The sequence below is a fragment of the Stegostoma tigrinum genome, chromosome 2 (assembly GCF_030684315.1).
Source record: "Stegostoma tigrinum isolate sSteTig4 chromosome 2, sSteTig4.hap1, whole genome shotgun sequence".
Taxonomy (NCBI): Eukaryota; Metazoa; Chordata; class Chondrichthyes; order Orectolobiformes; family Stegostomatidae; genus Stegostoma; species Stegostoma tigrinum.
The window spans coordinates 147,443,305-147,457,755 of NC_081355.1; the positions used below are offsets into that span (position 1 = coordinate 147,443,305).

General features: G+C 42.2%; 1 protein-coding gene across 16 annotated transcripts in view; it reads left to right on the forward strand.

Moving 5' to 3' along the window:
* The window catches only part of obscnb (obscurin, cytoskeletal calmodulin and titin-interacting RhoGEF b), a 760,766-nt gene that overhangs the window by 221,513 nt on the left and 524,802 nt on the right, over nt 1-14,451 (forward strand). For all 16 annotated transcript variants that reach the window (XM_059639939.1, XM_059639947.1, XM_059639941.1 and 13 more), the window contains one exon: nt 4,132-4,398. In XM_059639939.1, the coding sequence (XP_059495922.1) occupies nt 4,132-4,398 (267 nt within the window). The remainder of the gene's footprint in view (nt 1-4,131; nt 4,399-14,451) is intronic.

The window sequence follows — 14,451 nt, forward strand, 5'->3', positions numbered from 1 at the left end:
AAGTTTGCATGTAGCTTTTTCCATAGAATATAAGATTGGGTATTAATGTGACCACATGGAAGATGGTTGTGATGGTTGGACGTCAGTGATTTTAGTCCCAGGACATAACTGCAGGAGTTCCTCAAAATTGTGTCTCAGGCCCAGCCCTAAACTGCATCATTAGTGACCTTCCTTCTATTAGAAGGTCAGAAATGGGGATATTCGCTGATGGTATCACATGACTCAGAAACATTTGCAACTCCTCAGATAAATAAATAACCTGAGTCAGTTTCAACCGGGAATATGGGTTCATGACTAGGACTGTTAATCTGGTCCAATCAATGAGCCTTGGCAGACAGATATAAACAGAAGTGTCGGAGCTTCTGTTGACTCAGAGCTGGCTCTAAGAGAGGTGTATCAGTGTCAGGGACTCTCCATGTGAATAAAGGGTGAATTGGTGAGGGGATACCGGCCTCTGTGGAGTTATAATCCTTAATATTATATCATCTTGCCTCATTGATATGCAGTTTCCCATTCTTAGAACCATGGGATGGAAACTAGATGCTGAGAATTCCCAACATCAAAAGTCAGAACAGTAATCTGGTGACTCTAGCTGGCTGCTTCCTTCTCTAGATCTCCAGTCAAACATACGTCAGGGCACACTGCATAGGTAGTGATCAGGTGCATCACCTGCCTTATAGGACTTCAAGATTCCCACAAATAAAAGCGAGGTACCAGTTATCTGTTTTCACAAGTAAGGGTAAATGAAATGAAATGTGCAGGACAAATACAGGCAGCCAGGGCTTTATCAAGTGTATAGTTGGTCTTTAAAGGTGGTACCAGGATCAAGAATCCTTGGAGAACCTGGTCGTGTCTACCACTTCCACCAGTGGCATGTCGTGGAATAAGATGGGTGGGACACCTAATGAAATTGGCGCATAGTGACTAAAAGGAGTTTGAGAAGATATCTGAGAAAAACTCACTTAGGCCTCACGGAGAGAAACCCTCCATGAAAATTGCTAAAAATTGCTAAATGAAAGGTATGCAGGGTAGTTTGACCTTTAGAGTAGGATAATAGGTCAGCACGACATTTTGGGCCGAAGGGCCTGTGCTATACTGCATTGTTCCATGTTCTATGTTCTAAAATGACACTTAGCCAATTTCTGGTAAGATTTGGCCCTTAATTTTTAACTTCATTCCTAGCTTTTAAAAAATTGACTGCAGCACCTCTACTTGCTTTGCCTTTGTAGTTGGTAGCAGATAGAAGCTACATAACATTCATTCTGATTAACATCTATTTCACTGATATTGAACATCCGTTGCAAAGAGTGGATAATCAGATTCCTGCAGATAAAAGCGGAAACTGTGTTACTTTTGAATGTGGAAAGGAGCGCATAAGCCACATTGGATCTTGTGGTCTTTGTTCTTTTGTGGACATGGTGAGCCATTTTCTCATGTGAGCAGGTAGGGTAACATTGATTCTTTTTGCGTATAAATTCAGCAACACATTTTTGCCAGTGGAATGCATTTGGTCCCTAATGGGTGCTGTTCAGTGTTTCTTCCTCACTTCTGCCTAAGGTGGATGTGAAAGTATAAGCTCAAACAGAAGGCTGTCTAACCTTCCGTGAACATGTCAGGACCTTGAGAGGATCTGTCAGTACCAGTTTTGCCTTAGGCCCTCCTGGGGTCTTTGCATGTATAAGACATTCATGCTGTCTCCCCATATCCACACACTTTACCCAAGGAGGAAATTGGCCCAGGGGACTCTTCTTGGCAGGTCAAGAAGGTCATTGACATATTTGTGACACTGGACTAGGTGTTGGTGTGTGATTCCAAAGCTGCTGACCTGTACAGTGGTGTCACTGAAGGCCTATTCTGTAAGGCTGGAGCCTGCTTCATGCTATTCCTTGGAAAGAGAATCTTCTGTTTCATGGTGGGAACCATACTACTTGCTTACATTCTAAAGGAAAGTCTATGGGACGAAAAACTTAGGCCTGTTAAGTTCCAAGAAAGATCAGGAGACTGAACCGTTAAGCAGCAGGAGCTTTATTTTGGAAATGTTATACTATACAGGCACCAGGGCTAGACTAAGCTGTTTCCTGCCCAAAATGGCTGTGATGCCATCATTGTGCCACATGATCAGACTCATAAAGTGACAGTCAACCATACTTAAAACCTGCAATGAAAACATTCACAATTTTTGCAATCATATACAAGAGCACATATTTTCAGAGCCTTACAGGAACTCTGTGAGTTGACAAGCCCCTAGTGTTCACATTAATTCCTTTATGATAAGAATGATTTGTGTTGCGCTTTGCACCAGATGCGTGCATGTGCCATGTATGACGATGCTCTGGCTTTAAATGGTACATTTTGTCATGGTTTCTTCTAAGAGAGAGATTGAATGAGAGATGACGAGCAGTCTGTGGTAATGTAAACAGTTTGTGAGGCCTTGGGGTTTCTTTTGAAGTTCGAACAATAGAGGCAGCGTAGATGGGTGTGGCCAGCTCTCACAGACCAGCATTTCTAGGGGACTTTTTTTACCTTTAAACAATCGCTGTTGGAGACTCAACAGTGTTGGAAGCTGCAGTAAATGTCTTCTGGCTGCTAGTCTGCCTGAGTATTTTCTTGATGTTTTTCCTTCTGGTTTGCTAGAGTTACCTGTGAGACAAATCTGTTTTCTGAATTCTTCCAAGGGATGTGTTCATTGGATGATGGTATATTGGAACAGTTGATTAGTAATAGTTATTGTATCTATTACTCTGTTAAGTTTTCCAATAGAGTTAAATTATTCAAAATTCTGCTTTCTTTTGTTGTATTTTAACTGCAGTGTTTTTCTTAACATCAAGTAGTTTCACCAGCAAAATTCCAGCCGGAACACGGCACTTTATGTTTGCCTTCTTAAAATATGATAAGAGGTCTGGAACTGAAGGGAATTTCCAGTGCCTAAGAGAATGAGTGCTATTGAAACCTAATTTCCTCCAAATGTGTTTTTGTAAGGTTTTTAGGATTATTGTTTCCTATCTCCTTTAGCCATTTCTGTTTTTACTTCCATCTAATTCTGCATACGTTCACAATAGCGATAGATATTTAACTTCCTGTGTGGTTGGAAAACTAACAGTGCAAATAGGTTGCTCACAATAGGAGTGCTTAGTTTTCATTTCCATTGATAACAATAACAATAAAAATCGAGCAGTTTGTGTAACCAGTTGTTGTAAAACCAGTTTGCAAAAACAGTGTTACAATCAGACAACAAGTTAAAAATCAACTGCTACATCTGAGGTATGCTCAGTTATGATTATGAGCTTGTTGTAGGAAATTAAGTCCAAACAACATTGTTCACTTCAAGTCATCAATTACAGCAATGTTCAAAAATGATTGTGGTATAAATTAGACTGGCAAGTTTTTCTGGAATAGAAAATAATCAAGGGAAATATAATTATAAGCAGGTCAAAACATTACTTCAAAAGTAGAATCAGCTCAAGCCTTGATCATTTTGAATTAATTATGTGAATGTATGTTTCTTCATTTCTCTTTAATAACTTATTGCAGGATTAACCAAACCCGAATAGAAGAAATTATATTATTTTGAAAACTTCAGCTATTCATACATTCTGGTGAAAGACTGCTCCTCTGATATTACTTGCACAGTTGATCACGTTCAGACTTCCTGAATATTTCAAGCAGTTTCCATTTTTTATTTCATATTTCCAGTATTTGTGTACCTTGATTTTGTAAACATCTGGTGTGATGATCGTATTGGGTTCTAAGAAGTCTGTGATGAAACAAATAGTGCCTTGTTGGAACATGGTTTAATAATTTTAAAGGCTTTTCTTTTTCTTAGGTTTTCCTTTGTTCTTGTGGCAGTTGTGATATCTGGAAATGAACTGCATTTCATGATTTTCTGAAGAAGGGTCCGGACCCGAAACGTCAAACTTTCCTGCTCCTCTGATGCTGCTTGGCCTGCTGTGTTCATCCAGCTTCACACCGTGTTATCTGCATTTCATAAACCTTGATTTTTTTTATTCAGTGCTGTTGCTATAAGAGGGAGAGTGCATTGAACAACACTGTGCCATTTACCATATGCAAGTAAACAACTGAGGTATTAAAAGTTATCATTATAACATTCAGTCTTTACTATTGCCCAAATAGCCTTGCCTACGACCTTCAAGCAAAAGCTTAAGGATGAAGAAGCACAAGAGGGTGATACCGCCATCCTGCATTGTGAAATTAGCAAACCAGATACAGCAGTGCAGTGGACAAAAGAATCAATTCTACTTCAGTCCAGTGCCAAATATGAAATGAAACAAAAAGGATCCATCGTTGAATTGGTTATTCACAAACTTAAACCAGACGATAGTGGAAGATACTCTTGTGAAGTTGGAGACCAGACAACCAGTGCTTCCTTGAAAGTTAATGGTAGGAAAGAAATGTATAATAGAGTGCAAGCTGCTTTTTAACTTTCCATTTGATTCCTATTCACCTCTGACTAACATGGTTAATATATACAGTAGCCCCTCCTTATAATATTTGATCAAGCAAGAGACATGTTGCAGATAAATGGTTTACAATGTTCACCTGTTAGTGACACAACTTTGAACAACGTGTAATAGATGTATTGCCACGATATTACAGTGAAAGTTAGTCAATAGTAATGGTAATTTTTCTTTGTTCTGTCAACTAGTTTTCTCTCTTTCCTCTTCTCTTTGAAGCCATTAGCTTTATGGAGGGAGGATTCTACAGATGCTGTCAGGTACTAAGCTCAGGCAACCTTTCCCTTGGAGAGCTGCATGCCTCGGAACCTAGTGCCATTCCTAATTGCCCTCAAGTTGTTGAGAAGCTCTCAAGATTAAAGAACCATAGAATAGTTACGGTATAGAGAGAGACCATTCAGCCTGTCATGTGCCTGTGTTGGTTTACTACAAAAACAACTCAGTTAGTCTCACATCCCCACCTTTGTCACATAGCCATGCGATTTTCTTTTGAAGTAATTATTCAGTACTCCATTGAACTGCCTGCACCACACTTTCAGACAGTGCATTACACATACTAATCACTTACTCTCTAAAACTCATTCCCTAACGTTGCAACTGATCAAGTTGATTGTGAATCTTGAAGAACATAGCTGCTAGATTTGTCTTATGACAAGTAGAGAGGGGAAAAAAATCAAAGGTCTAATTTTCAGCAATCTAATTTTCACAGATGAATCTAATAACCACACAATTCTGGTGGAGGGAAAAGCCTTGCTTTTACATCTCTTCCATAGTTTGTGTGGCTCTATTACCTTGCCAAATGGGAGAGATTCAGAATAGGTCAAAACTGGGGCTACATGATGCAATTTGGGCCATCCTTGGCAGGAGAATTGTATTCCACCACAGTTTATACTTATATAAAATGGTGAGTGTTAAGAGTTCTGAGATGCAGAGAAATCTGAGGGTCTGAGTGCATGAATTGTGTTAGGTTAGTATGCAAGTACAACAAGTAATCTGGAAAGCCAATAGAATGTGATAATGGGAACTGCAGATGCTGGAGAATCCAGGATAACAAAGTGTAAAGCTGGATGAACACAGCAGGCCAAGCAGCATCTCAGGAGCACAAAAGCTGACGTTTCGGGCCTAGATCCTTCATCAGAGAAGGGGATGGGGAGAGGGTTCTGAAATAAATAGGGAGAGAGGGGGAGGCGGACCGAAGATGGATAGAGGAGAAGATACGTGGACAGGAGAGGATAGGTGGGGAGGGGATATGTCAGTCCGGGGAGGACGGTAGGGCCAGGAGGCAGGATGAGGTTAGTAGGTAGGAAATGGAGGTGCAGCTTGAGGTAGGAGGAGGGGATATGTGAGAGGAAGAACAGGTTAGGGAGGCGGGGACGAGCTGGGCTGGTTTTGTGATGCAGTGGGTGGAGGGGACGAGCTGGGCTGGTTTTGGGATGCAGTGGGGGAAGGGGAGATTTTGAAGCTTGTGAAGTTTTTAAGGAGAGCTGAATACAAGGGTAGGGAGGCTTTACATGACATTGGTGAAATCACGTCGGAAAACTATGTACAGTACTGGTCATCATGCTTATGGAAGGATGTTAATGTGTTGGAAGCAGTTCAGAGAAGGTTTACTAAACTAACACTTGTAATAGCAGATTGCCTTTCAACAAAAGACAAGACAGGCTATTCCTCTATCCCTTTGAATTTGGAAGAGTCAGAGGTGACTTAATGGAAACAGATATGATCCTGAGGGGAATCTTCCTGCATTCTACAGGTCACTCAACCTGAAACATTAACTCTGATTTCTTACCACAGCTGCTGCCGGACTTGCTGAGCTTTTACAGCAATTTCTGATTTTGTTCCCTTCGGGGGGTTGCCCTTATGTCTGCGTGAAATAGATGAACAGATGCGTAGACTAATGGAAAATATAAAAACACCAGGGATGTTGTGGTGGGTGACATTAACTTCCCGCATATTGCCTGGGACTCAGTTAATGCTTGAACTTGGATGGGGTTGGGAGGTGGGGTGTTGGAACAGGGGGCTGGTGGTGGGATTTGTTTGGTGTCTCCAGAATGTTTTTTGAAACATTACGTGAATTGTTCAACTAGAAAGGTGTCATACGGGACCTGGTACTGGGGAATGAGCCTGGCCATTTGACCAAAGTTTCAGAGGAAGTATTTTGGGAACAGTGACCGCAATTCTGTAAGTTTTAAGTTATTCATGTATAAGGACAAGAGTAGTTACTAGGTGAAACTGGGGGAAGGCTAACTACCATAATATTTGGCGGGAACTGAGGAATGTAGATTGGAGACGGCTGTTTGGGGGTAAATCCACATCTGGCATTTGAGAATCTTTCGAAAGCCAGTTGATTAGAGTTCAGATCCAACATGTTATTGTGAAAATGAAGGATAACAATGGCAAGATTTGGGTACCTTAGATTACAAGAGAAATTATGTGTTTATTCAAAGTGAAGATGGAGACATGGGTAAGGCTGACGAAAGTGAAGACCAACAGAGGCCTTGAAGAGCACAAGAAAGAAGTAAAGGAATTAGCAGGGTTAAAAGGGATCATAAAATGTCTGGTAAACAGGACTATAGAAAATCCCAAAATATTTTATACATATATAAGAGGCAAGAGGGTAGCTAGGGAAAAAGTAAGTCCACAAAGGGACTTTATACATGGAGCCAGAGCAAGTGGGTGAGGTCCTTAACGAATACTTTGCATTCACAAGGGAGAAGGACATGGAGGATGGTGAGACCCAAGAGGAGTATATTTTCCGGCATCTATATAAAAAAGAAGAGTTGTTGGGTGCTTTGAAAAATGTCAAGGTAGACAAATCCACAGGAACTGATGGGATCTAGCCTAGTCTGATTAGGGAGGGAGGTAAGGAAATTGCTGGGGTCTTGTAAGAAATTTTTGCACCCTCTTTAAGTATAGAAGAGGTTGCAGGGGACTGGAAAAGAGCCAATGGTGTTTCTCTGTTTAAGAAGGGCAACAGGGATCATTAGGGAAATTATAGGCCAGTGAACCTTACGTTAGTGGTTGGGGAATTATTGGACAACATTCTTAGGGATATGATTTACTTTCATTTGGAACAATATGGACTTACTAATGATAGGGAGCATGGCTTTGTGCAGGGAAGGTCATGTCTCACAAATCTGTTTGAGTTTTTTTAAGGAAGTGACACATGATTGATGAAGGGAGGGCAGTAGATGTTATCTATATGGAAGTTAGTAAGACCTTTGACAAGGCGGTCGTGGCAGGCTAATTCAAAGGTGTAGTCACATAGGATCTGTGGTAAGCTGGTAACTTGGATACCGAATTGGCTGAATCATAGAGGACAGAGAGTAGCAGTGGAAGGATGTTTTCACATTGAAGATCTGTGACCAGTGGTGTTTCACAGGGATCCGTGCTAGTATCCCTGTTGTTTGTATTATATATATGTGCGTATAAATTTGGAGGAGAATGTAGGTGGCCCGATTATTAAGTTTGCAAATAACACAAAAATTCAGGAAGCAACAAACAATGTGGAGGATACAGCAAGATAGAGGTAGACTGGAGGCTTAGGCAGAGAAATGGCGGATGGCGTTGAATATGGACAGTTGCAAGGTGATGCTTGTTGGGAGATCTGATACTGGAGGAAGTATACAGTAAATGGCAGAACCCTTAGAAGCATCAACGTATAGTGGGCTCTTGGTGTACAGGCCCACAGTTCCCTGAAAGTGGCAACACAAGAGGACAAGGTAATCAAGAAGGCATATGATATGCTGGCCTTCATCAGTCAGGCGTACAGGATAAAAATTGGCAAATCATTAAGATTTTGGAGTAGATTTTTAGCTCGCTCCCTGGGTGTTGAGGTTGGTTGGCTCGCCAAGCTGGTTTGTTGTTCGCAGGCGTTTCGTTACCATGCTTGGTAACATCCTCACTGCAGCCTCTGATGAAGCGTTGGTGTGTTTCCCGCCTGGTTTTTAAACTCTGGGGTCTGTTGCGATGGATTGCCTCACTTCTGGTTTCCTCCATAGTGGAATGTATCTGGGGTTGAGTTCAATGTGTTTATTAATAGCCTACTTCGTGGAGTGGGTATTCCTCCTCCTGTTGGCATAGTTCCATGTTGCTGTAGTGTGTTGCAATGTGGAACTATGCCAAGAGGAGGAGGAATACCTCTTCCAAGTGTTCAATGATAATGAATATCCAAAGAACCGGGTCAGGAGATGCCTACAGGAACAGCATCAGAAAGATTCTACATACCCCGACACACTCATCACACTGCCTTACATCAGGAACACATCAGAACTCACCACAAGACTTCTACGACCCCTGAGCAGCAGAGTGGCACACAAACCCTCATCAACCCTATGACAAGTGCTTACCTGAACTAAAGACCCACTCCACACCATGGACAGGACCAGTGTCATCTACGAGATCCCCTGCAGAGACTGTGCGAAGCGGTAAATCGGGCAAACATGAAGGAAACTAACAACAACAGTACATGAACACCAACTGGCTACAAAAAGACACGACCAATACTCACTCATCTCAATCCACGTGGACAAGGAGAAACACCAGTTCGACTGGGACAACGCCAAGATCCTGGGACAGGCTAGGTAGAGACAAGCACAAGAATTCCTGGAAGCATGGCACTCCACGAAGCATGCTATTGATAGTCACATTGAACTCGACTCCATATACATTCCATGATGGAAGAAACCCGGAACTGAGGCAATCCATCGGAATGGACACCAGAGGTTAAAACCCAGGAGGGAAAACACACCAATGCTTCATCAGAGGCTGCACTGAGGATGTTACCAAGCACGGTAACGAAACATCTGTAGAGCAACAAACCATCTCAGTGAGCCAACCAACCTCAACAATTGGCAAGTCAGATTTAAGCTCTATAGAACCTCAGTTAGGCTATATTTGGAATATTGCATACAGTTCTGGCTGCCATGCGACCAGAGGCTGTAGAGGCTTTGGAGAAGGAACAACAATGGTTTACCAGGATATTGCCTGGTTTGGAGGGTATTAGCTGTGAGGAGACATTGGACAAACTTTGTTTATTTTCAATTGAACTTCAGAGGATGAGGGGTGACCTGACAGAAACTTACAAAATAATGAAAGGCATGGATAGAATGGATAATCAGAGTCTTTTGACAGTAGGCCACATTTAGTATGAATTTCATTCACTAGGAGACATAGGTTTAAGGTAAGAGGGTGTAAGTTTAAAGGAGCTGTGAGACAGATGGTAATTGCCCGGAAAACACTGCTAGAGGAGGTGGTTGAGGCAGATACAACAGCAACATTTAAGAGTCATCTTGATAGATGTATGAATAGGCAGGGAACAGAGGGATGTGGACAGCATAGAGGCAAAATGCTTTTAATTTAGAAAGGTATTATGTTTTGGCGCAATCTTGGTAAGCCAAAGAATCCTGTTCCTTTTGTATTATTCTTTGGTCTTTATAAGGTTTAATACAAACATACTAACAAGGAATAAGGGTAGGCCACTTGGCTCTTTAAGCCAGCTCCACCATTTAATAATATTTTGACTGATCTGATTTCAATCTCAACTCTACATTCCTGCATGTATCCAATCTTTCATCTCCTTGATAATCAAGAATCTCTCTATCCCGCCTTTAAAAATATTTCAAGATTTTGCATTTATTGTCTTTTGAGGAAGGGAATTCCAAAGATTCACAACCTTTTTCCCTCATTGCTGTTTTAAATGGATACCCCCTTATTTTAAATATCCCCCCTCCTTACCAAATGTATTTAGTAACTTGGTCTCCACAGTGTGTAGAGGATTCCACAGTGTCAGTTCCCTTTGAATGAAGAAATGTTTCCTCATCTTAGTCCTAAATGGCCCAATCCATATCTTGAGACTGTGACGCATAGTTCTAAACTCCCTAGGCAGAGAAAAATACCTGCAATGAAAGCAAAATACTGCAAAATTCTAGAAATCTAAAAAAGAAACTCAGAGAATGCTGGGGAAACTCAGCAGATCTACTGTCAATGAGCAATAGATGCTGGTCCTCCAGCAACACCTATGTCATGCCGGTATGTAAAAGAACAGGTCTGGCATGTTTCTGTGAACAGGAACAGGGTTAGTGTTTCCAGTCTGGTATGATTCTTCTTTAGAACACTACTTCACAACTCATGTTAACTCTGTTCTCTCTGCACATATCCTGTCAGACTTGCGAGGTTTCTCCAGCAACTTCTGTTGTTAAGGAAAACATTTTCCCTGCCTCTATATTGTCAAGCCCTATTAAACACACAAAAAACCCAAGTATTCTTGAAAATCAAGAAGTAAAATGGAGAAAGAAGGCTGTAGAGGCCAAGTCACTAAATATATTTAGTGGTGAGGGACGATATTCTGGAAGGGTTTTGAAATCTTTCCATCTGACTAGAGCTTAGAAATAAAGAAGGGTTGATTACTTACCTAAGATTATACTTCAGCCCTCCCAATGGACAGAGAGAAATAGAGGAGCAGAAATATAAGCAGATTATAGAAACATGTGACAGAAACAGGTTTATAGTTGTAGGGGATTTCAAGTTTGCCAGTATTAGCTGGAATGCCTTAGTGTGAAATGATTAGATGGAGTGGAGTTTTTAAAGTGCATCAAGGAAAGCTTTTTTGTGCCGGTAAGTAGATAGTCTGACTATAGGTTAGGTAATGTCAATGCAGTGTCGAGCTGGAGGAACACAGCAGGTCAGGCAGCAACAGAGGGGCAGGAAAGTTAGTGTTTTGAGTTGGAACCCTTCATCAGGACTGGGGAGGGGGAAAGGAGCTCAAAAATAAATGGGGAGAGTGGGAGAGAGGTGTTGTGGAGATTGGTCAATGGGAAGGGTAGGGCAGATAGGTGAGAAGGAAGATGGACAGGTTGCGTTAGGTCACGGAGGTGGGGATGAGAGGGAGGACTGGACATTGGATGAAGCTGGGAGTGAAGTGATTTTGTATCTAGCGAATTCGACTTTGAGGCGATTGGGCTGTAAACTCCCGAGATGGAACATAAAGTTTTGTTCCCCCAATTTTCATGTGGCCTCATTGTGACATTGGAGGAGGCCCAGGATGGACATGCTAAGGGAGTGGGAAGGGAAGTTGAAAGAAGGTGGTATTGATTGGAGCATACAGAGCACAGATGCTCTGTGAATTTGTCATGTGTCTGCACTTGGTCTCTCTGATGGGTTGGAAGATGTATCTGACAGGGATCCACCTGTACGGAATGATTGTTTGGGGTCTTCACCCGAGGTGAGAGGGAAGGTGTGGGGGCAAGTGTAACACTTCCTACAGTTGCAGGAAAAGGTGCTGGCTGTAGTGGGGTAGTTGGGGAGTGTGGATGAGGGTGTTGTGGAGAGAGTGGTCCCTATAGAAAACAGATAGGCAAAGGGAGGGATTTACCTGTTTGGTGGTGGGTCTGATTGCAGGTGATAAAGTGGCAAAGGATAATGCGTTGGATTTGGAGGTTAGTGGGGTGGTATGTGAAAATCAGGGGGACTCTATCCTTGTTGTTGGAGGGAAGTGGTTTGAGGGCAGAAGTGCAGGAAATGCAGGAGATACAGTTGAGGGCATTATAAATCACAGGAAAGGAGAGGTTATGGCCCTGGAAGTAGTAGGATGTCTGGGAGCAGAAAACTTCATCCTGGGAGCAGATGCGGTGGGGGTGGAGGAATTGGGAGTATGGGATCACATTTTTGCAAGAGGATGGGTAAGACGAGGTGTAGTCAAGGGAGCTATGGGAGTTGGTGGGTTTGAAATAGATGTCGGTGCTGAATCAGTTGCTGGAGATGGAGATGGAGAGTTCCAGCAAGGGGAAGGAGGTGTCGGCGATGCTACAGGTGAATTTGAGGTTGGATTGAAAGGTGCTGGTGAAGTGGATGAACTGTTCAAGTTCCTTATGGGCGCACGAGGTAGCGCCAATATAGTCATCAGTGTAGCAAAAGAAGAGCTGAGGGATAGTGTCAGTGTAACTGCAGAAGAGGGACTGCTCCACATATTCAACAAAGAGGCAGGCATAACTCGATCCTACGTGGGTCCCTGTAGCCACCCCTTTGGTTTGTAGAAAACAGGAGAGTTAAAGAAAAAGTTGTTGAGGGTGAGGACAAGTTCCATCAAGCAGAGGAGAGTGTCGGTGATGGGGGACTGGTTGGACCTCTGGGAGTGGAAGAAACAGAGGACTTCTTTCCATCCTCAAGAGGATATAGGTGTAGAGAGACTGAATGACCATGGTGAAGAGGAGGCTTTGGGGGCCAGGGAATTTAATATGTTCGAGAAGGTGAAGGATGTGGGTAGTGTACTGAGTGTAGCTAGGGAGTTCCTGGACCTGGTGGGGATAAACCGGAGTTGAGGTAGGTTGGGATGAGTTCAGTGGGGCAGAAGCAGGCAGAGACAATTTGCCAACCAGGGCAGTTTAGGTTTGTTGATTTTGGGTAGGTCTAATTTTGCTAGGCCTAATCTTAGGGAACAAAGTGGTTAAAGTTTCAGTGGCTAAGCACTTTGGAAATGGATAACTCTGTAAGTTTCACAGTCATTATGGAAGGGGATAAAGAAAGGGCAGAAGTTAAGTGTCTAAATTGGGGGACACCAATTTCAATATCATGAAGCAGGATCTGGCAAACATTGACTGGGTGCAGCTATTTTTATTTTCGGGTAAGTCATATTGGAGTATGGCATCATTAAAAAGTTGCATAGTGAGAATTCACAGCCAGCATGTTTCTCTAAGAGTAAAAGGGCAGCAAGTCCAGGGAATCCTGGATTTCAGGGGAAGTCAAGAGTTTGACAAAGGGAAAGAAGGAAGCATATGTCAGGTACTGCACACGAAAATCGTGGGACTCCCTTAAAATTATAGAGAGTGTGGGAGATTGCTTTAAAAAATAAATTAGGAAGGCAGAGATGGACCACAAAATACATTAGCAGATGGGGTTATGGAAAAATTCGAGGTATTTTGTAAGTATTTTAAAAGTTAAGAGGATGACCATATAAACATGGTGCATGGAGCCAGGGGATGTGTGTAAGATTTCAAAGCAATACTTGTCATCAGTATTAAGAAAAACATGACTGTGGATTTCACTTGGAAGTGAAATTCTCAAATATGTTAAGATAAATAAAGAGGAGATATTTGATGTTTCTGTGGGCATAATGATGAGATTCATCCCAGGCTGCTATGGGAGACAAGGGAGGAAATGCAGGGGCTCTGGTGGAGGTATTTAATATTTCGCTGGACAGAGGTGAAATTCGGATGACTGGTGGAGGAATGTTAATATGGTTCCTTTGTTCAAGACAGGCAGCCAGGGTAGACCAGGTAATTGCAGACTAGTTAGTCAGACATCACTGGTAGGGAAATTATTGGAACATATTCTGAAGGACAGGATTAATCAACTCTTGGAAACACAGGGATTGATCGGGTATAGTCAGCGCCAATTTATAAGGGGGAAGATCTTGTTTGACTAATTTAATTGAGTTTTTTGAAAAAGTGACTAAATATAATGATGAGGGTTTTGTAGTTGATGTGGCTTACCTGGACTTCAGTAAGGCCTTTAACATGAAAGGCAGACAGGTAAGAATCCATGGGATCCAAGGCAAGTTTGCAAACTGGATCCAAAATTGGTTTGCAAATAGGAGGGAAAGGGTGATGATGGAGGAATGTGATTGGAAGTTTATCACCAGCAGTGTATTACAGGGATCAGTGCTGAAACCCTTGCTTTTTGATATGTACATTAATGACTTGGACATCAATTTGGATAAGAACATAAGACATAGGAGCAGAAATTAGGCCATCCACCCCTTCACATCTGCTCTGCCGTTCAGCCATGGCTGGTAAGTTCTTCAACCTCATTCTCCTGCTTTGCCCCTGTAGCCCTTGATCCCCTTGATAATCAAGAATTGTCTATCTCAGTCTTAAATGTATTCAGTGACCTGGCCTCCACAGTTTTCTGTGGCAGTGAATTCCATAGATTCACCACTGGCTGGCTGAAGAAGTTTCTCCTTATCTCCATTCTAAAAGGTCTT